Source organism: Elephantulus edwardii, unplaced genomic scaffold (genome assembly GCF_000299155.1).
Source record: "Elephantulus edwardii isolate Elephantulus edwardi_28Jun2011 unplaced genomic scaffold, EleEdw1.0 scaffold00005, whole genome shotgun sequence".
Lineage (NCBI taxonomy): Eukaryota > Metazoa > Chordata > Mammalia > Macroscelidea > Macroscelididae > Elephantulus > Elephantulus edwardii.
Window position 1 is genome coordinate 25,537,234 of NW_006399755.1, and position 23,170 is coordinate 25,560,403.

A 23,170-nucleotide genomic window follows, 5' to 3' on the forward strand; every position below is an offset into this window, starting at 1 on the left:
AATGTTTATGCGTTCCATTTCTTTCTTAACAATTTCTAATTTTCCTACATTCATGGCTCTCACATTCCATGTTCCAATCACTAGGGTCTGCTTACAACTGTTCCTCCTCCTCCTCCTCCTTATAGTTGTAAGTGTTAGAAATTACTTATATTAATATTTCCCAAATTATATAAATAGTAGTAACAAATTTGGTTTGCAAAATCCCTTTACATTGAACGTCATCCTAGTGACAACACTGGTAACTGAGTAGAGGCCTTTTAATCTAAAGGCTGTGCCTCATTGGGCAATTCAATTCCACCAGCAGCTCCTCCAGAGAAGACTGGCAGTCTCCTTCCACTGCAACTTACAAATCTACTGCAGGGTTGTTATAAGTTGGAACTAACTCGACAACACTTAATATTTCTTTAATTACTACTTCATTTTCAAATTATTGACATGGATACACCAATACTAATTACCACAACATTTACACCAGAAAACTTGACAAAATTGGTGCCTACAAAAGCCACCAAAACTGAGCAGAAATGCCATCATGTTTTCTAGGCTGTAATCTTTACAGAGGAGAATGACCACATCTTTCTCTACTGACCAAATGCTGAGTTTGAACCATTAGTCTTTTTTTAACAGGTGGTTGAGTGCTTGACCACTGTGTCACCAAGGCCTGTAGCAGTACAGATAAAAACCACTGAAAAGTGTCACTGTGATTGAATCATTAAGTCTCTTACTGGAGTAAGTTGGTGCTGTTATACCACAGCTAACCCTTCAACACGTTTTCAGTGGCAGTAAATCACTAAGAAGGAGACTGCCCATTTTCCATCCACAGAGCAGTTGGTGGATCTAAACTGCATACCTTTGGGTTGGCGGTGCAACTCCTTACCACTAGGTCACCAGAGCTCCCTATACTGCTAAACCAGAGTATAGGAGAAGGTTCAAAAACTTTGAAAAGTTAGCATAGACGTTAGCCTTGTAGGTATACCAACACAGATAAACTAGGCTTAGAGAGGAGTTTTTTCTTGTTTTAGCAATAGAGTATTTTCATGAGGAAAATTCTGTCAAAATATGAAAATTTTAGAGTGATTTTGGTGCTATCTTCTCTATAGCGTCACACTGTACATTCTACTCCCTGTACATGCATCTAATGATGTTAGTGGATGATGTTATTTTTCTGAAACCTAATTCTAGAAGGAAAAAGTAGAGATGATCAAGTAAAAAATTTTAATTTGTGTAATAAAGCACATTTGCAAAACATGCAAAAAAATGTAGTTCCATCATCTGTAGTTAAATTATTCAATAAATTATTATTGGAAACTGGCTCCAAAGGGCTCTGAGTGAACAGTGAACATGAAATCTGGGCTATCACAGTTTTAACTCTCAGGGGGAAAAAAAACAAACACACAAATTCTCCAGTCAAGCAGCTCTAGCTGCTGTTAAAGAATCCCAGAATGACCTTCAAAAATTTCCAGTTAGCATTTAACACTGCTTTGAATGAAGTCAACAGTACGTATGACTGTGGACTGGATGCTGACTCTAGTCTCAAAGTATTTTTATTTATCACAAAAAGACTTAAACTTAAATTCTACTTATACTCCCCAAACTTGCAGTGTTCTGATACTATGCACTGCTAACTACAACTCACAGCAGTTCTATGAAGAACAGAAACTTATCTGATTCACATGAGGCAACTGCTCATCAGCTCCCTACAGACCAGTGCTTAGTGAGACCATCGGGACTCACTATGCACTAACACCAAATCTCTGACTCTTGGCAACTTTACAAGATTAGAACTGTGCTATGGGATGTTTGAGGCTGCAATGTGGAATCCAACACCATTCTCCTGTGGAACAGATGGTGGGTTTGAGCCATCAACCTTAGCACCACCAGGGCTCACTGAAGATTACCCGAACACCAACTTCACTGCTATCAAGTCAGTTCCAGCTTATGGTGGCCCTCCATCAGATTTCAGAGTTGCTGGTGTTTTGGAATCGCTGGCCTTTCAGTTAGCAACTCAACACATAAGGTACCATGAGGACTCCATTATGATCATCCAGCAAGCAGTAAATACATTCCCTAAGTAAGTAATAAAAACCATGATTTTATAACAAAATTATGCATTATAATTCCATGGCAGAATATTTGGATTAGAAATGTTAAAGTTTTAAAGCCTGCTTCTGAACATTAAATTCTCAAGGATGAAAAAGAGACAGTGAAAGATCAAGGTATGAAAAAAGCCTCACTCATGTGCGGGTAACAGACATAAAGGAGTGCTTGTTACCCGTTTGAGAGGACACTGAAGGCAAGGCCCTGCTAAGCTGTTTTTAGCTAGGACACAGCAACCCAACCACAGAGCGCTCACCACCACCCTTGGCTGGCATCCATTCTACTCGTTTCCACCCACCATTTGCAGAATAGCCATACGGACTGAGATGTTTGAGTCATCTGTCATCCAGAATTCCTTTCTTGACCTTTTCACAATCAATCACCTTTAGCACACTCCATAGCACACCCTCCACAGAGCACATACTCTGTAACATTGGAATCTGAAGCAGAGCACAGGAACTAGGCATTCCTTGTGCGCCTTACTTTGCCAGATGGATTTATTCCAGAGCTCTAAAGAAAACACACAACTGAAAAAATTGACCAGATGGCTCTTCAAGGAGAATGATGCAAAGTAAACCCATCTAAGAGACCTTTACTAAAAACAGGCCTGTGATGTAAAAGAGCTTCAGTTATTCACTCTGACAGGAAAAGTTCTGCAAAAGCAAACACTGAGAAGATATGTAAAACATGACGTAATTTCATCTCTGCATGAATAAATATTTTTTAAATTGGTTTTTTAAATTTAGCAGATTATAATCCCTCCCTTAAAAAACAAAACAGTTATGACAAATAATGACAAAAACCTTATATAGGAAGAACTCTCCAACCACCACTGTGGGTAATGAATGGTACAATAAGAACTGAATGTTCAGAACTAGATTTGGCACACATTAATTGCTCAATAAATACTAGTGACTTCTGATACTTAATCTGATATTCTCTAATCTGTTTTGCATACAGAATCAAAGGAACAAAGAGGGTAAGCAACTTATATAAAGTCACACACTGAGACAGGAGATTTTAATTGGCAGTTTGGTCCAAGATTATTACATCAGCCAAAAACTCACTGCCATCAGAAGACTCCTTTCCTAACAATCTTACAGGACAGAGTAAAACGGCACAGGGTTTCTGAGACTAAACCTTCACAGAATCAAAGTGCCTCCTCTAATTCCCCTATGCTAATTCTCAATGCTTACCCTACTGCATCAGCGTTCCTGAATTTAACATGTTCTTATGTGCCATCAAGGATGAAGTAAGACTCATAGTGACCCTACATACAATAAATAGCTCTGAACTCTGCCTCATCCTGAGCCAGTCTCACTGTCTCTTCACACATGGACCTATTTCATGGTCGCCACAACTATGTAAATTCATTTTACAAACTGAGAAAATAATTTAAGGCAGAGAAATTACTGTTAGGTCAGAGTAAAGCCAAAGAGGCTTACAAACAGTCATAGACAAACTTTTGGAGGACTAAGCTTTGGAAATTAAAGTCTGAAATACATCTGGTAAAGGGTAAGGAGGATAGTGATAGCCAAAAATCTCAGATGCCAGAATATAATGCAAGAAAACCCAGGATTGCAGTTTTTCATAATGCCTGTCAAGTCTTCCTTCTCTCACTAACACCCATTCTTTCAAAAAAGAAGCCTCTTTTCCATCTCACAAGGAGTATAATAGTACAGTGATCAAATCATTTGACCTAATTAAGAACTTGGCAGTTCAAAACAACCAGCTGCTTTCAAGGAGGAAAGACAAAACAATCTACAAATTTGCAATCTTGGAATCCCATGTAGACAGTTCTGTAGGCTGTACTGAACAAGTTCATTAACTCTATATGAAGAATGTGGCAACAGGACTGGAAAGAGACTCAACAACAACCTGTGTCACGTGTAACACAACCTTGCTTGCTGAAAGTAACGAGGACCTGAAACCCTAGCTGCAGAAAATCAAAGATTGCAGCTTCCAGTATCGATTATATCTCAGTATCAAGAAAACAAAGGTCCTTACCACAGGGCCAGTAGTCAACATCATGATAGATGGAGAAAAAATTAAAACTGACAACAACTTCATCTTACTTGGGTCCAAACTCAATACAACTGATACAAGCAGTCAGGAGACGTACTGCACCTACTGTAGTCAAGGACTGCAATATTACTGAGGAGCAACGAAGTTAGCTTGAAGACTAAGGTACACTTTATTCCGGCAATGGTCCTTTAAATCACTTGCTATGCTCCTGAGCGCTGAGCAGTGAATAAGGATGAGAAAAGAAGAACTGATGCCTTTGAACTGTGGTGCTGGAAGAAAGAGTCCTGAATATCTCATGAACAAACAGCTGTGTCTTGGAGAAGGTGCAGTCAGAGTGCTCCTTGGAGGCAAAGATGATAAAGTGTTGTCTCATGTACTTTGGGCATGTTGCTAGGAGAGGATATTCACTGGGAGCGACATCATGCTTGGACAGGTTGAGGGACTGCAAAAGGGGAAGACCTTCAACCAGGTGAATTGACCCAGTGACTGCAGCAATGTGTTTAAGTGTGTCAGAGACTGAGGGGATGGCACAGGATAGGCAGGGTTCAGACCTGCTGTGTCTGTAGGGTCACTGTGAGTCATATTTGATTCAATGTCTATGAGTTACAATCTGCTTTGGTGGCAGGAATTCTGGCAACACCTCACACACTGGGTGATGTAAGTGGTGAGCATCCTTGTCTGCTAACCAAAAGGTTTGCCATTTTAATCCATCCAGAGATGCCCCAATAGAAAGATGTGGCAGTCGGCTTCTGAAGATGGGCCAGTAAAAACTCCAAGGAGCATAATTCTAGTCTGACAAACATGGGGATGCCATGAGTCACAGTCAATGTAACAGCAAATGAGCTTTTTTTATCTCACTGTTTGTCTTTGGGCAAATTCAGGCATTGAACATCTCTTGATCGATTCTGAATATTTTTTCCTTGTCTTCCTGTTACCCACTTCTACCTACCTTGACACTCAGACCATCTTTTTTTGTTGTTGTTGTTAAAATATTAAATTTGTAATTGATATTTACTTGATATTTTTAATTACATTTATAGAGAACTTGGATTTCTATTCACTCATTGTTGCACATTTTCCTCCCGGACCCCCTCCCCCCAGTTTGCTTTTGTCTTTGGAAAAGTTCTTTCATTGTTATATAGTCATCCCACTCTCCCCAGCCCCCCATACCTGGACCACTTTACTATGCAGCTCTTATTCTGAACTCTTGTCATGCCAATAATACCTAATCATACATTTCTTTTATACAGTCCTCTCCCACATCTGTTTCAATGCCATGTACTAACTCCCACGTCAGTCCTGTTTTATAACTGTAGCATTATGCAGCATTTGTCTTTTTGTGACAGACATTTCACTCAGCATAATGTCCTCCATGATCACCAATTTTGTATACTATTTCATGAGTTCTTTGTTTTGCAGTGCCACACAGTATTCCATTGTGTGAAAATACCACAGCTTCTCTATCCATTGGTTTGTTGATGGGCACTTGGGTTGTTTCCAACTCTTTGCTATTGTGAATAAAGCAGCAATAAACATGGGTGTGCATATGTCTGCTTGAGTGTATCTTCTAAGACACAAATCTGATCATTTCATTCTCCTACCTTACTCTTTAAGGGTGCTTTGGCGGACTAGAGGCAAGAAGCTGCACTGCAATCCCAAAGGCATGCGGTTCAAGGCCACCCGTTGCTCCCTGGGAGAAAGATGGGCAATCTCCTCCTGTGTGATTAACCGTCTCTGAAATTCCTCTGAAGTCTCCAAAGGAGCAAATAATTTTCTCCAGTAATACATAAATGATTCTTTCTTTATTACTGGTTCTGAGTGTCCAGCTGTTGTTTTTGGAGCTCCATTCATGTATGACTGATTAGTCAGTAATCATTTTTTACACTCCTTTATAACAACTAATCTCCCTGCTGGATTATAAACTCAGTTCCCTTAAATTTCCTTTAATGGAAAGTGTAGGGGAAGTCTGGCTGCCTAGCAAAAAGAAATGGCATTGCCATTCCAAAGTCTCCCATTTCAAATCCCCCAGCTGCTCCACAGAAGAAGAATGGGCTATTAACTGTCCTATGCTATTAACTGCCTCTGAAAATTCACTGGACGGTCAGCTATGGGTCACAACAGCAACGGATTAGAAAGTTGTGATCTTAACTAATCAAGATAGTGTAGAATACATCATGTTGAGTGTAATTTTTACAAAGTGCTTTGTTAAACAAATCTGGAGGATATTTGTGAAAGCTGAGAGCCAGTTAAAAGGCTGTGTGGTGAAATTCAGAAAATCTCCGGTAAAAAGTTAAGTCACATTATCCTTTAATGCTCTGTTAAATTCTGAATTTACTTCACTTGGCACTGACTGACCTCAGGAAGGCTGTTGAACCCTACCTGTGCCACAGTTTTCTCATTTATTGAATGGAGATTATAACAGTATCTACTTCTCAAGGATCACTTTGAAAGGACTGAATAAAATATTCAGAGCAATGCTTGGCATACAATAAATAAGTGCTCAATAAATGTTCACTCATTCATTGTCTTCAAGTCAGAACCACCTCACAACTGTCTCTCCAAAGGGTTTCAGAGGCTGTAAATCACAAGGCAGGAGGCTGCCTGTCTTTCTCCCACACAGCTGGTGAATTCAAAGCACAGAGAAGCATCACATTTAGGTTAGCAGCACAACTCCCTCCAGACTCTGCCACCAGAACCATAAATGCTACAGATTATTAAGACCTGGTATTTTCTAAGCACACTTGGTCACAAGATCTGTGTTCCTGCTTCTAACAATTTTTCACATTCTACCCGGCATACTCAGAAACACTGATACAGAATCATTACATATTATATTATACTAGTCATGCTAGACTCTAGACATTTGGTAGTTTGCTAGTTCAGCATAGGACAATTTATGAGACTGGCAAATAAGTCAGTCCTCCGTGAGGCCTCAGTTGCAAACTGAGAGGACTGAGAGAGAAACTGCTCTGAAATTTAGTTTATTATACATAAAGCTCAGGATCAGCATCTGTAGGCATTCTTTTGGGTAAATGATCAAAACTGTCACGTAATATTTTCCAGAAAGTTATGGGAAACACGAGCAGACTATGATTTATTTAATATTTAAATGTCAAATAGTATCAAAGGATATATAGACTTAAAAAAACTCCAAACCTCTAAAAAAGGAGAAAAACTCACCTAAATTGAATTCTTAGTCAGAGGCCAACCATCACTATTTTTCAAAAATAAGTACAGTATGTATATAGGTATCATCAAAAACATTCTTCTAGGTCGTGTAACCCTGGTATGTCCACTCGCTGTACAGAGGTAACTCGTGGTTGCTGTGAAGCCGAATACTGTTACCCATGGTGGACAGTGTTTGGTGAAGCTTTCCGATTAAAACAAGCTTGGAAGCAGGAGTGGCATCCACTTCCTCAAAAGCTTGTCTCTGGAAACCCTATGAACCTGGGGAAAGGAGGCAAGTTATACAGGAAGTGTCCCGGACTTTCATTCATAGGGTTGCTATGAGTCGCCTGCGACTTGATGGCACTTAACAACAACAATATGTATGTATAAATGCAGATACAGAATACTATATAATATACATGACACTGTACTTGGTAGTTTACTCTGAAGATCTCTGATAACATCAAATGTATACCATTGTTCCTCACTCTTTAAGAGACCTTATGGATATCTAAATGGTTACTAATCTCTGCTCTTGTTATTTCGAATAATGTTGAAAAAAAGCAGCCTACATGATATGTACTTGGGCCTCGTGGAACTGCTGAAAACTGTAACTGTTGACAAACTGTTCTCCAGAGGTGGCTTTTATCACATTGTCAATAATTCCCTATGCTCTCAACAAGGGATTTGCCAATTTTTTAATCTTTATTAAAGACAACAGAGACAGTAATTTATGGTCTTAATTTGTGTGCCCTATCGTGAATGGAACAATCTGTAAAAATGACTCATACCAAGGAATTGGTTCTTGATCATATGCTACCTACCTCCTAAAAATTAAGGCACTGTAGTGGCCTCAAGGTAAGGAGCTGCACTGCCAACGAGGAAGGCATGCAATCCGAATCCAACAGCTTCACTACTCCATGATTTAAAACCTCTAAAAATCCACTGAAGAGTCAGGTATGAGTCAGTCTTGACTTGATGGTACATGACAACAGACATTAAGCCGTTCTTTTTGTGCATTTCTTCCACCTTATTTTAGTATTTTCTATTTAGTCAAATATTCTGTCCATAAAAATCTTCAATACTGCAGTGGGAGGCTGGGATGTTTTCCGTTCTTTCATTTTAAAAAATGCTGTTTTTGTTTTCCTAGTCTTTGTAATGACCATGCAAAGGCAATTGTGGGTCATAAAAAATTATGGGTAACATTATGAAAACGAGAATTCAAAAACAATTATGGTCATGTAGAACCTACACACACCACAATAAATAATCATTTGAATAGAACAAGGAGATACTGTTGTTGTTAAGTGCCATCCAGTCGTAAATGACTCATAGCCACCATATGAATTAAAATCCTGAACACGGAAAACTTTCATCTTTTCTCTAAGTTCATAGAGTTTCCAGAGGCAAGCTATTTTGGAAGTGGATGCCACTCCTGCTTCCAAGCCTGTTTTAATCAGGAGCTCCACAAAAACCATGCCCAGGCCGAGGGCCCAAATGCCTTTTGTTTGTTTTTTTTTAAAAAAAGGAGGACAAATCCAATCAGTTCACATCCAGTTATGAGCAACAGCCACACCCAAGTCTTAACACCAAACCAGACAGCACCCTTTTGCAGAATCTGGCCCTTGTGCTCATCTTCCCAAACTGGAAAGTAGCTCCCAAGGGGATATTATATATATATGGTTTAAAAATCAGAAAGGGTACAGAGTTGTATGTAGCCTTTCATTGCACTTAATCTGTATGCTCAGAAAATAATCCCAAAATATTAAGAATTGGCATCAGGATTGGAGGAAGACCGCCTGTAGTATGCAGTGACACAAACTTGTTTGCAGCATATGGAGCAGAACATAGATATTTGCTAATAAAGATGAAAGCCTTCAGTACAGTTCACCATAAAGGAAAGAAAAACCTCAACAATTGAACAAATAAGCATCAACATGATAAATGGAGTTGTCCAAAGATTTAATTTTTCTTGTATCACAATCAGTACCTATGGGACCAGTAATCAGGAATATATTTCATTTGGCTACAGAAAATAAACCTCTTTAAAAAGTATATAAAAGAAAATCACTAAGAGTTATGCTGTGCCAAATCTAAGGCACGGTATTTTTCACTTGTCTCTTATGCCTGTAAAAGTTGGGCAATCAACAAGGAAAAAAGACTGAAAAAAAGAATTGATACAGTCGATTTTTAGTATTAGTAAAGAATACAAAATAAGCAAATCTTGCGTTAGGAGGATGATGAGACTTGATTTCACATATTTTAGACATGTTATCAGGATAAATCAGCCCTTACAGAAGAACATCATGCTTATGATACTTCAGTCATAGCAACAAAAGACACAAATGAAATTGGAACAATACAAGAATTCAGTGGTTTGCTGTAATTGGCTCTAGGTGTCCCACCGTGGGTGTCCATCATGTTACCAAATTGGAACATGTCTAAACAAACCAAGCAAAGTTTAAGAAATGTCCCTTCCAAATGACTGAAATAATTTCTCTGTTTAAAAAAATAAAGGTATGTGCAAAGAAGATCGTAACTCATGGAAATCCAGCTTACCCACAGATTCAACTCACCATCTAACAGCCAGTGCTGTTCTCTCCTTTTCTCCAGCTCCGACATCATTAGGCGTGTGATCACATGATCCGGAACCAAAAGACCCTTCTGTATGTACTGCTTCGCCATATTACCAACTTCTATACAAAGACAAAAACATAAGGGAGAGAAATGCTTTTAAAAAGTGTATAATGAATTGAAACAGATAAGGGAGAGAACCGTTTAAAAGCGATATATGATAGTGTATTATGATTATCACAGGAATCCAGAATTAAGGTTGCACAGTGGAGTGCATTCGGGGTGGGGTGGGGGGATTGTATTCCAACGAAGAAGTTTAACTTTTGCTTTTTGAAGACAGAAGCAAAGTGGGGGGAGAGGGGAGGGGAGTGTAGAGAGAAAAAGTGCAACAATGAATAAACAGAAATCCAAAATCTCTGTAAATGTTCATTAAAATTAATACCTTAATGGTACACTTTCTCTACATTCCTGTCCCTTGTAACCATTCAAGGAAGATTTTGTGTATAAACCTTTCCTTAACTTTTCCCCCCTTAACCTTTTAATAACAGAAATCTTATACCAGAATTGTCCTTTTGTAACTAAGTCACATTCAACATGTTATGCAATGTCATAGTAGTATGCCATCCATATTATGCAGTATTTCACAGATTCTTTTATTCCTTGTTAGTGATGTATAATATACCATTGTGTGAATGTGTCATCTTTAGCTTCTTTTGCTTGTCTATTGATGGACACCTGGGGTTGTTTCCATTCTTTGCTATGATAAGTAATGTTCCAATAAGCATGGGTATATTAGATCAGCTTTTGCTCTAGCTCTTATTTCTTTGGGATACACACCATTGTCAAAAGGATTGCTATGTTGCTGATGCTTCTGTGGGATGAAGGACAGATTTATCATCACTGGTACTGTTACCAAAATTGAGACTTGTACCCTGATGAGATAACCCATCAGTAAATCTTTAAAAGAATCAGACCCAGACTCTTGAAGTAAAGTTCATCTACCTGCAATCCCAGAGGAAAGTGGTTTGAATCCACCAGATGCTCTGCTGGAGAAGGAAGGACAATCTCCTACTGTACCAGTCAGATTGGATTTGACGGTACAGGTACCCCAAAAAAATAATCAAAATTAAAAAAATTTAAATAAAATAAAAAGCTCAACTGTAAACCTACTTAACCTATTCAGGGCATTATATGCTCCATGGAGTTAGAAAATGTTTTGCTTGCTGGTTTTCCTTGGATTGCTGTCATTAAACCTTGAATAAAAAAAATTTTTTTTAAAAAAAAAGGATCACTATGTGGTCAACTCGGAGCACATAAAAGCTTAGTAGAGGGATTGCTAGATCAAATGGTATTCCTTTTTCCAACTTTGCTTAGGAAAATGCTAAACCACTTACTACAGTGGTTGCCCACAGCACTTTATGATATTTCTCATTTCTCCACACCCTCGCCAGCTTCTGTTTACTGCCTTACTCAGTTTTACAATTGTTGCTACTGTGAGCTAATAGAGTTTTCATTTGTATATCTCTAACAGCTAATAGAAAGCTCTGGTGGCTTAGTGATGCAGAGCGACACTGCCATTCCCAAGGCATGTGAATCAAATCTACCAGCTGCTCTGTGAGAGAAAGGTGGGCAAATCTTTCTGCTGGTGCCTGAGAGGAATAGTACATAAAAGTTTGAGAAAGAAATCCTAGATACTTCCTAGAGGTGAACCATAATTTGACACTGAAACCCTCCAGAGTTATGGGAATGAAGAAACATGATCAACACATGGATCCCAGTGCTGAAAGACTAAAGCAGAAACAACAATCACTTAGTAATGTCCCACTGATCCTCACAGAAAGAATGCTGTATCTACAACCAACAATAGCCTTATTTCTTCTTAAGAGAATCAGTAGAAGCAAATAGGACCTTGCTGTAAAAGCAGCTCAGTGTCTGTTACTAGAGCAATGCCAAGAAAACTTTTTTGAGAAAAAGACAATATTTAATTTCAAATATCAAGTTGTGATTTGGGTTCAGTAGAGCAAATTTAAATCTACATGTTCTAAGAAGTGATTTTTTTAAAACAAAAAAAAAATCAACAAACAATAACTTCATGGATTATCTCTAAATATTTTATTACATAATGTGTCCTTCACAGATCACTAGGAAGGAGACCTGCGGCACAGCGTATAGTGTTGGGCTGCTATCTGAAAGTCAGTGGTGTAAACTCAGCCACAACTACAAGGAAGAAAAATGAAGTAATACCCTCCCCTTGAGATTTATGGGCTTAGCAACCCATGAACATTGTCACTGAGTCAGAATCAATTCCACAGCATGGAGGTTGGTTACTAACTAACCCAGGAAGGCCTTTTATGTCTAGCTCTTTAATACTGGCCAAGGTCCAAGCAGGTTGTATGTATTAGTACATCTTTTTTATTGCAGAATGATATTCTTTTCTTTTGTACGAATATATAACAGCCTCCCCCCCACCCCCACCCCCAATCTGTAATGGCTATTCGAATCATTTCTTGCTGCAGAGGGTCAAGGACTGCAGCCTTCAGTATGGACTGAGGCTCAATGTCAAGAAGACAAAGAGTCTCACCACTGGACCAATTGGCAGCGTCAGGATGGATGGCGAAGAGATTGAGATTGTTCACAGCTTCAGTATGCTCAGCTCCATGGTCAACACTCTTGGCACCAGCAGCCAGGAAATCAAAAAATGTATATTGCGATGAGGAAGTCTGTGGTTAGGGACCTCTCTAAAGTATTCATGAGGAACGGTGTCTCTCTAAAGACTAAGGTGCGCCTGATACATGCCATGGTCTTTGCAATCACTTGGTATGCATCAGAGAGTTGGACAATGACTAGGGAGAATAGAAGAAGAATTGATGCCTTTGAGCTGTTGGTGCTAGAGAAGAGTATTGAATGTACCATGGACTGCCAAGAAAACAAACAGGTTCATCCTGGAGAGGGTTAAACCAAGCTACTCCTTGGAGGCCAGGATTCTGGGGCTTAGTCCGACATACTTTGGACATGTTGTGAGGAGAGACCGGTCCTTGGAGAGGGACATCATGCTTGGTAGGGTGGAGGGACAGCACAGGAGGGGAAGACCCTCTATGAGGTGGACTGATTCAGTGACTGGCACAGGATAGAGCAGGGTTTAAGGTTGTTGTACATAGGGTCGCTATGAGTCACAAGCAACTCGACGGCACATAACAACAACAACCTTTTTTGGCCACGAGCATTGGTGGCCTACTTGGCAAGGAGTTGTAATGCCAAACTAAAGACAACAAAAGGCTCGACTCCACCAGCTGCTCTGAGAGAAAAGGGCAGTTTCCTCCCAAGCCACTTATTACTTCTGAAAAGTCATTGAAGGGTCAGTTATCTTTTGGTTCCAATTTAGAAGCAATGAACAGCAAACAGGTATAATTCTATATAAATGTCTGAATAGACTTTTTTTGGTAAACTTGTTTTCCATTCTCTTGGGTAATATATGTATTTTAAGCCTGAGAAAACTATAATTCAAAAATACTAATATCCAAAATCATATAGCCAGTATGTGTTAGATTTGAAAATGATTCCACTATGCTTTTAACTACTAATACATATCACACTGGCTAGATAATGCACAGTTATTCTCATTTCCCTTAGAATCAGAAAAACTAATAATAGTATTTCATTGTCTAATATGTCTTTGTTATATCTAATAAAGTAAAATAAAACCACATGCCCTTTTTCATAAATAATGCATATGTAAGAGGCTTTCACCATGTAACATTTTACATCAGAGCAATTCTTTACTAAACAGTATTTTCAAGGTGGCTCTAAACCACCAGATTCACTTATAAATCAGTCTGGCAGAAGGAGCATTAGGGATTATTAACACAAAGGGCTCTCTATCCCATATTAAGTCTTTCTGGGTATCTAGTCAACCAACTACTCTAAACAACAGAAGGATATGAGTTAGAAGAAACATAGGCTATATAATAAACATGGATAAAAATACTTCATGGTGAGTAAATGATTTTAAAGGATTAACTCTGATGTGTCTGATGTTCTATATCTGAAAACCTATTTTCAGACTTGCTATGCGTCAGAAAGCTGGACAATGACTAGGGAGGACAGAAGGAGAATGGATGGATGCCTTTGAGCTGTGGTGCTGGAGAAGAGTGTTGAATATACCATGGTCTGGTACGAGAACAAATAGGCTTGTCCTAGAAAGGGTGAGACCAGGCTGCTCCTTGGAGGCAAGGATTCTGAAGCTTTGTCTGACATGCTTTGGACATTTTGCAAAGTAGGATCAGTCTTTGGAGAGGGACGTCATGCTTAGGAGGGTAGAGGGACAGCGCAGAAGAGGAAGACCCTCAATGAGATGGATTGATTCAGTGACTGGGATTATGGGAGTAGCTATGTCAGAGACAATAAGATTGACACAGCATAGAGCAGGGCTTAGGGTTGTTGTACATAGGTTGTATGAGTTGCAGGTGACTCGAAGGCACACAACAACAACAACTTATTCGGAGTGTTTGACAGTTCGGCACTGTCCTACTCTTCATTCAGATCAGATCCAGCATCCTGTTATCAGTTCCACTATCAAGATGTTAAGAAAAGCAATAAATACACATTCCGCATAGTAAGACACTCTTAATGCTACAAAAAAATAATACAATGAAACTTGTGAGATCCAAGTCTCAAATTATTTCACCTCTGATAGGCGCAGTCTTACCACTTCCCTATCATGTATTCAATAGAAAACATTTTTGCTTTCCTTCTTTGAAACATTATAGCCTACACAAATTCTGGCTTTTGCAGACTTTTTTCCCTGTAAGTACTGTGTCTTGGGGTTGACAATGCAATTCCTTACCAGAGCTATATAAATTCCCTTTCCAGTTATCTAATATTCAAGAGCTAAATGATCAAACCATAACAGAGCAATCATAACTGTTAATAAAAGCAAATTGTGAAGCTGGCTGCACAGCCCAATACACTTCACTGGTGACCTTCACAACGTGGGGACTAGTAGTTAACCCTTGTCACTAGAAGGCAGAATGAAAGGAAGGAATTGGAACGCCAAAACCTAATCTATAAATTTTATCGAGTAAAGAAAGCAGCTCTGGTGACCGCATAGTTATATGCCGGGCTGCTAATCAAAAGGTCAATGATTCCAACCCACAGCCACTCGCCACTCACTAGGAAAAAACAGGCAGGCCACTTCTACGAAGATTTACAACCTGAAGAAATCTGGTAAGAGTGACCATAATTTGAAATCGACTCAGCAGCAGTAAGCTTTGATTTCCGGCATGAAGCAAAGAATCAACTTCTTAGCAATCTTGTAGAGCTAAAGAACAAATGGATGCATAAGGGATCTCACAGCTAAGATCTTGTTACATGCTGTCAAGTTGCCTGCAACTCATAGCGACCCTATGTACAACAGCCCTAAACTCTGCTCTATGCTATGCTAATCTTACTGTCTCTGACGTAGCTACCCCGTTACTCCAGTCACTGAATCAATCCATCTCAAGGGTCTTCCTCTCCTGCACTGTCCCCCTCCACCCTCCCAAGCATGACATCTCTCTCCAAGAACTGGTCCCTCCTTACAATATGTCCAAAGTATGTCAGACGAAGCTTCAGAATCCTTGACTCTAAAGAGCAGCCTGGTCTCACCCTTTCTAGGATGAACCTGTTTGTTCTCCTAGCAGTCCCTGGTGTATTCAATACTCTTCTCCAGCACCACAGCTCAAAGGCATCAATTCTTTTTCTATCATCCCTAGTCACTGTCCAGCCTTCTGACACATAGCAAGTAATTGTGAAGATAATGGCCTGGATCAGGCGCATTTTAATCTCCAGACTGACATCATTGCTCTTCAGGACTTTGGAGAGGTCTCTGACAGCAGACTTCCCCAATGCAATTCGTCTTTTAATTTTCTGCCTGCTGGTATTAAGAGTGTTGATTGTGGAGCCAAGCAAACTAAAGCAATCTCAATCTCTTCACCATCTATCATGGTGCTACCAATCAGCTCAGTGGTGAGAATTTGTTTTCTTGATGCTGAGCTTCAATTCATATTGAAGGCTACAGTCCTTGACCATCTGCAGCAAGTACTTCAGGTCCTCCTCAATCTCAGCAAACAGGATCGTGTCATCTGAATAACACAGGTTGCTGATGAGTCTGCCTCCAATCCTGCTGCCACATTTCTCCTGATAGAGCCCAGCCTCATGGAGATAGGGCACTTCCTGGCATACACCCTTTTCAATTTTTAATCATGCAGTGTTTCCTTGCTCTGTTTTGACAACTGCCTCCTGGTCCAGGTATAGGTTTTGCATAAGCACAGTCAAGTGTTCTAGGATTTCCATTCATCTCAGAGTCAGCCACAGTTTCCTGTGATCCACACAGTCAGAAAGATCTAATAACTGATTATACCAATTCTTACCCTGTTAGAAAACCAAGATTGCTTTAAGGGTCTTCTGCATATGATAACAAAAAAAATGTTGCTTAACACTCTCAATAGTCAATTCCACAATGGTATTGAGATGGCTGAATCTCTCTTTTAGTTACTTTTTAATATCCAGCATCCAAAACACCTCATTTGTAAGATTTGCAAGCCAGATTTCCTATCTCCAATGGCTTTCCATCTCATTCAGAATAAAAGTCATTACTGTGTTGTTGTTATTATGTACCATCAAGTCAAAAGTGACTTGATGAGCTGACCTAGTGGATTTTTCAGAGGCACTTCGTTTGGCAGGACAACTCCTAGACTCCCTAAAGTCTTTATTATATATCATCTGCAAGACCTAGTGTTATCAGGCCCTATTTAGTTCTCTAACATTATTCCTCACTTCTTTGTCTACGTAATCCTCCTCCTTTCTGCAAACCTCCTTTAGGGTCTTTGCATTTGTTATATCTTCTGCAAGGAATATAGTTTCCTGAATTGTTCTTCACTTCTTTCTGTAAGATGTATTATCAAGTTTCATTACAAACAAGCTTCCTATTCTATCTAAAGACAGCACGCAGCGCTTTGACTCTTCTATTTTTGCACTGTTTTCTAGAACACCAAACTTTGTTATATTGATGTGCTTGTTAATTACTTACAAAATACTATACTCTTTTTCATTGAGCTAATAATATTCTGAGTATTTTTGTTTAACCTCTGGCCAAAAACAAAAATAGTAAGTCTTCTGTTGTACAGTTACTAAAGAACCAAAGACCAAAAAGACAGGGCAGCAGTTTTAGCAAGTAAATGTCATTCCCAGAGATACACTCAGCTATGCAATTTGTGAGCTCAATGCAAAATGAAAACGTGGTAAAAAATTTCCCAAGACATCAACATTAGGCATGAGGCCTTTCTAAAAGCAGAACCTTATAGACAAAACAGATTTCATGCCTATGAAAGCACCTCTAGTCACAGCAAAATGAAATGGGGAGTAGGAGAGGAGTAAGACGGCATTCATAGGAGGCAGTGATAACAGTCAAAGCAACAAATGAAGGCCAGACCTAAGTGAAAAAATCAACAGATGGAAACCTTCATCTGCCCCTGGGGATCGCACCTTGAGTTAATCCAACATAGACGTTGCATTTCTAAATTTAAAATAACTCTGTGGAAAACTTTCAGAACCATCTTACTGCAACTTGCTAATTAAAAGAAAGATGTAAGTGAAACATACTTTGGCTATTTTTAGCAGCCTTGGCTCCTTTCTGAAGCAAGAAAGGCATCATGTCCTCTAACTGATAAAAGATCAAACTTCTCTTTCAATTCCCTCATGAAAACCTAGAAGATCAACCACCTCAGAGAAATGTGTGATAGATCTGCATTTGAGTGAAGGTCTCATTTTTAACATCAAATTGAAACAGAACATGGGAGAGAGAGGGAGAGGTGTGTTCCACAAAACTGACCTTCATTTGCTGTCAGCATACTTGGGAGAGAAAGAACTATCATTAATTTTGAAGACTTTACTGAAGCATACTACCACAGTTTCCTGGTTGAGCAGGTAGTGGATTTGAACTGCCAACCTTTTAGCTTAGCAACCAAGGACTCAACTCTACACAGCCATAGTTTCTTAAATGTAATTCATAAAGGACCAATAACTTTCTCAAAAATATGTTTGAAAAACTTTGTTACATGCAGTCGACGGAGTCATAGCAACCCTATGAACAAGGGACCTGCAAATCTGTCCTATCCTGTGCCATCTTTATATTCTCTGGTATACTAGAGCCCATTGCTGTAGTCACTGTGTCAATTCAGCTTCTTAAGGGTCTTTTTCTCTTCTGCTGACCCTGACTGCATTTCTTCCATGACAGACTTATCTGGTTTTTTGGCAGGTCATGGAATATTCAGTACAAAGATCTTCACCCTTAGAGCTCTGCTTCAACTAACTGGGAGCCATGGGAATCCAGCCAACAACAACAACAAAGTTTTCTGTACATCTCCTGTGCATCAGGGAAGGAACAACAGACACAATTAGAAGAATATCCTCTGAGGCAAACTAATGAGGTGAGGGGTCCAACAAAGCTATAAAACAGCACAGGTGCAAAAAGGAGAATAAAAATTGTTCTAGGATCACAGTGAAGGAGGGATATGTGGAGATAGAACCCCTTCAATTACTAATCTTGATGCTTAATAAGAACTTAAACGGTTAGGGTTTTCACAATCAGTTAACTTGTAGAAGACAGCAACTACATGGACGTTGCTGTGATGGCTAATAATATTCATTTATTTAGCTATTATAACTCAGTCATTCACTGAAATCCATTTGCTCTTTACTCTTAACAGCGCCTGCCAAGCGACGGCACCTAGTGCCAGGGAAATAACTGTGGGAACATGAAGTATTAACTGTTTGGTGAAATACCAAACAATTGCTAACCTGACTATCATTTCAAATTCAAAAGATTTACATTTTCCCAAGCAAAACAGAAATAAAAATCATTTCATTTTATCGAATTTTTTTTCAGTCTTCCATTTCAAAGAAATCTAAAAGTAACACAATTATATACATACGGCATATAAAAATTTATACTTTTTTGGGGGATAAATAACAAAAGAAATGTAAGTGTGACTGTGGGAGGGGGAAATCTATTCATAGGAACGCTTCAAGGCTACTGCTAATATCTATTTTGTAGTCTGGGTAGATTAAAGGATAATAGTTTTTAATCTTTTAAAAGATTAAAAACGCACACACATCTATCCTCATTTTGTTCTGACTGCCTATAAAGTGGGTCAAACTGGATAAAGATGAAGCTGGACAGACTCTCAAAACAGCAAATTCCTGAGATGCCTAGAAATGCCAGAAAATGATAACTACTTGTGTTCCTTCACTGTTTGAAGCTAAAAATGCTAAGAGTAAAAGACTCAAGAGTTCAAGTCCCTTATTAGGTTGCCCCACCCTTATAGACTTTAGAAAAGTGACAGGATGAGGAGAGACCACACAATGTAGCTTTGTGATTTGGCAAACCAATGCTTTCTCTGCCAACAGACTTAAAGATAACTTCAATCCTATAAAGCTTTATCGCTATCTTTGAAAGCACACTATTGAATTTCCTCTAGAAAGAAAACGGAGATTTTAATAAATATTGGTGACAAAAATAAATGCTATGTTAAACTCTTTTAGAGGAAGAAACTGTAGAAAAATTTTCCAAATTTCATCACATGAGATGCTCGGTATACACCCTCCTCTGGCCTCACTCAAAGCCTGACTTTTTTTCCCCCTCTTCACCCCCAAAAAGCCACAGTCCCTTGATACTTGTTGAAAGCCATGAAGAAAATCCTAGCTGTACCATGGAGCTAGAATACATGAGCTCAAATCTTCTCTCCTCCACTTTAAAAGCTCTAAGACTTTAGGTTTTGTGTTTCTACCTCAATCAAGTTTTAGCTTCAAGTGCCCTGGTCCGTATATATGTATGCTGCTAACCTCAAAAGCCATGCATGTCTGGTGGTTGAAATCCAATCTCTTCTCATCAATTTAGCCTGGTTTTCCCACCCGAGGGTCAGTTCTGAGTTCATTCTGACTCAGTCACAAGAATGAGTAAGGACTGTTTTGAACTTGGTACCTAATTTGTATGTGTAAAAGATATGAATCAACGCTCTTTTGCAAAATTCCTAAGAATATGAAGATGATAATAATATACACATTCACTCCCATATGCCAGACACTGTTTCAAATTTAAGCACACGGATTAATTCAATCTTCACAGACACCCTATGAAGTCAGTGCTACTATTTCCCCCTTTTTTTTATGTAGAGGAGGGGACTGAAGAACAGAATGATTTGTCTAAAGTCATTCAGTTAAGAGGTGCAAAGCCAGGACCAGGGTCCATCTTAAACCATCAGACACACTGGCTCTTAACATTGTGAGCATTACCTTGAATAGAATCATTTTAAATGTGTACATTTTCTGGAAATGGTGATCTATAAGTCCCTGTATAAAAGATAATGCAAATAATAAAGTGGGAATTGAGCTCTGTGAACTCTGGTAGCCAGGCTGCAGGGCTTGCTACTAGTGAATTATTATGCCCTATCAGGAACTATTTGGTGTGTTCTATGAAATCATCTCCCCTCCATTCCTCACCCAAATAAATCTAGAACTGACAAGTGTTTCTATACCCTCATCTCTGACAAAAACATCTTAAAATATTGCAAACTCCTGACTTACCAGCCTTCTCTTATCTCTCTTAAGACCTTTCCCTTCTCTAATCTAACCTACATACTACTGCCAGAAGATTCTTTCAAAAATCACAAGCTAGCACAAGTTTTCTTCCTTCGTCAATATCAACACTGACTTCTCTTGACCTCCAGGTTAGGAAGGAAACCCTCAGGATGGCTTTCAGGGTCTTCTGAGCTAGCTCCAAATCTTACCTTGTACCACAGTCCCACTGGATCACACCTCTGTCCCCTTCTCGTGGCCACCTGGAGTCAAGTGAGACTGAAGTGTGGCCCCTTTCCTTCAGTCCACCTACAGCTGCCTTTTGAAGAAAGACAGATGGTACAGAGATGTAGCCAGAGGAGGAACAAAGAGGTCCTCACAGAGGACCTCAATGTAATGTTAGTCATAAAGAGAACTCCCTGCTTTTGAAGGGCTGGTTAGAGTTAGCCAGGAGGACCACCTTACAAGTAGTCAGCATACAGAATAGGTCAAGGTTCAGGGTGACTGTTCATAGGGTTGCTATGAGTCATACTCAACTTGATGGTGCCTAACAACTATACTTGGGAGCTCTGGTGGCTTACTGGTTAGAACCTGTGCTGCCAATGCAATGGTATGTGGTTCAAATCCACCAGCTGCTCTGCAAGGAGAAAGATGGGCAATCACTTTGTGCAATCTGCTGCCTCTGAAATCCCGCTGGAGAGTCAGCTCTGTGCAGCTTCCAACTCGACAGTACATACAACAAGTACACTTGAGTCAAAGAGTTATCTCATCAAGCTCTCCCTTCTCTCATCTTTAATGCTATTAGATGAATTTTTCTCCTACCATATGTCTATTATATTAACCATCTGATATTTACCGATATGACCCTAAGACTCTGAAATGCCTTATCAATTGCACAATATTGTGTTTTTTTTAAACTTCCCCTTACCCTTTAATTCCTTGGCAAGCCTTTAAATTGGGTAATATAGATCAATGACCCAAATAATCTGTTACCTAGTGGTTTTACATAAGTGGACACTTTTGTCAATGATTCCCCTTATCTATTACTTCAGTGTATGCAAGCTGGTACAAAAAGATAATTACCACAGGTTGTATTTGGATCCTAAGTCTGACCTCTTAAGAAGAAAAGATCTGTTCTTACAAGTAGATGCCTGCTACTCCTGACGCTATCTGGCATTCTTAAACACCCACAAAATGCGTGTACGTCAATGGAAAAGAATTCAGAGATTAAACTCCACAATATTCTGAAAAGAAAAAGTTCAACATTAAGCAAAACAACTTACTTGCAAGCCAACTGCTAGTTCTGTGGCAGTCACCCTAACTGAGTGGTACCCCCCAACACTCAGCTACCTCTCTCTGGCCTCTTAGATTTTGTATAACACAGACAAGCTCTATCTTAAAGACACAGAACCTGTATCTTTGATCACAGAACGACGTGAAGACATCAATGCTTTACTAGGACTCTTTTGCTCTTTACTCTCAAATCCTACTAGATATATGAACAGGTCAAATCACTTTAAATTTGTGATTAAGGTCATAAACTACCCCCTAGGTCAATAGGAGGTTACCTATAAAAAAGGAACAGCTATCTTTGAACCCAAGCTTTATGTCAAGTATCATATTCTTTATCAGAATTTACTTTTGCTCTGATGTCCTAGTGGCAAGAAGCTGCACTGCAATCATGAAGGCATGCAGTTTGTATCCACCAGCCACTCCATGGGAGATAGGCAATCTGCTCCCACATGATTAACTGTCTCTGAAAACTCTTTGGAGGGTCACCTATAAGCTGATTCCAACATGATGGTTTACAACAACAATATGAACTGTTTCATATTAAAAATTTAGTCAAAGGACATTTTTTTTAAAAAAAAAAATGTATGATTTCAGAATGTGACAAGGAGTGAATCTGATTAGAAAGAATGACCACCAAGCTGGAAATAGAAGTCTTGGGGGTTCTGCTTCCAGCTCACTGACCACAGAATTGAACATATCACTGTACTTCATTTTCAAAGCCCTAAGGGGCCTCGTCTGCCTGAGGGCCTTGGACCCTTCTACCTGCTATCTCTGTGGTGGAATTTCAATTTCCTCTGTTTGGTTAGTGGCTTTGTGAGAGAGGGAGGAGAGTGATCTTCATATTGTGCTTGAAACCACACAAGTTTCCCTTCAATCAATCTCTATGTGTAAGAGGTGAGGAAGACTTTAGAGACTAAGTCATTCCCCCACTCTCATGGACACAAAGGTACTGACCATTATATCTACTATATCTATTATATATGAGTGGGTTGGGTGCAGAACCCGTGTCTTTGATGACAGCACCATGTGAAGACATCAGTGCTTTAATAGGCCTCTTTTGCTTTTCACTCTCCAATCTTACTAGCTATATGCATTCACTTAATCTAATTTTGTTCCATGGGTCTCGAATATGTTGGCAGTAGGTATGTTTCTGCAACAGCCAACATAATAAGATGTGGGGGAGGGTGTGGGGCTCACATTACTGAGGGGACTGAACAGCCAAGCATGAAAAAGACTATCCAGCTGACTCTTTATTCATCAATGTTTTCATCCTACCAGCAGATCAATTATAATCTGACCACTCATAGATTCCAGGAATAAGTAAACTTCATTTAAAACCTTAAACAAAAGAAAACTATACTGGAAGTCCCACAAGCCAAGAAATTTTTGGATGTCCTATACT

At 39.3% G+C, this 23,170-nt stretch overlaps 1 protein-coding gene across 1 annotated transcript in view; it reads right to left on the reverse strand.

Moving 5' to 3' along the window:
- Nucleotides 1-23,170, reverse strand: part of AK4 (adenylate kinase 4) — a 71,507-nt gene that overhangs the window by 23,684 nt on the left and 24,653 nt on the right. Inside the window, exon 2 of the mRNA XM_006879841.1 lies at nucleotides 9,867-9,986. Coding sequence (XP_006879903.1) covers nucleotides 9,867-9,986 — 120 coding nt within the window. The remainder of the gene's footprint in view (nucleotides 1-9,866; nucleotides 9,987-23,170) is intronic.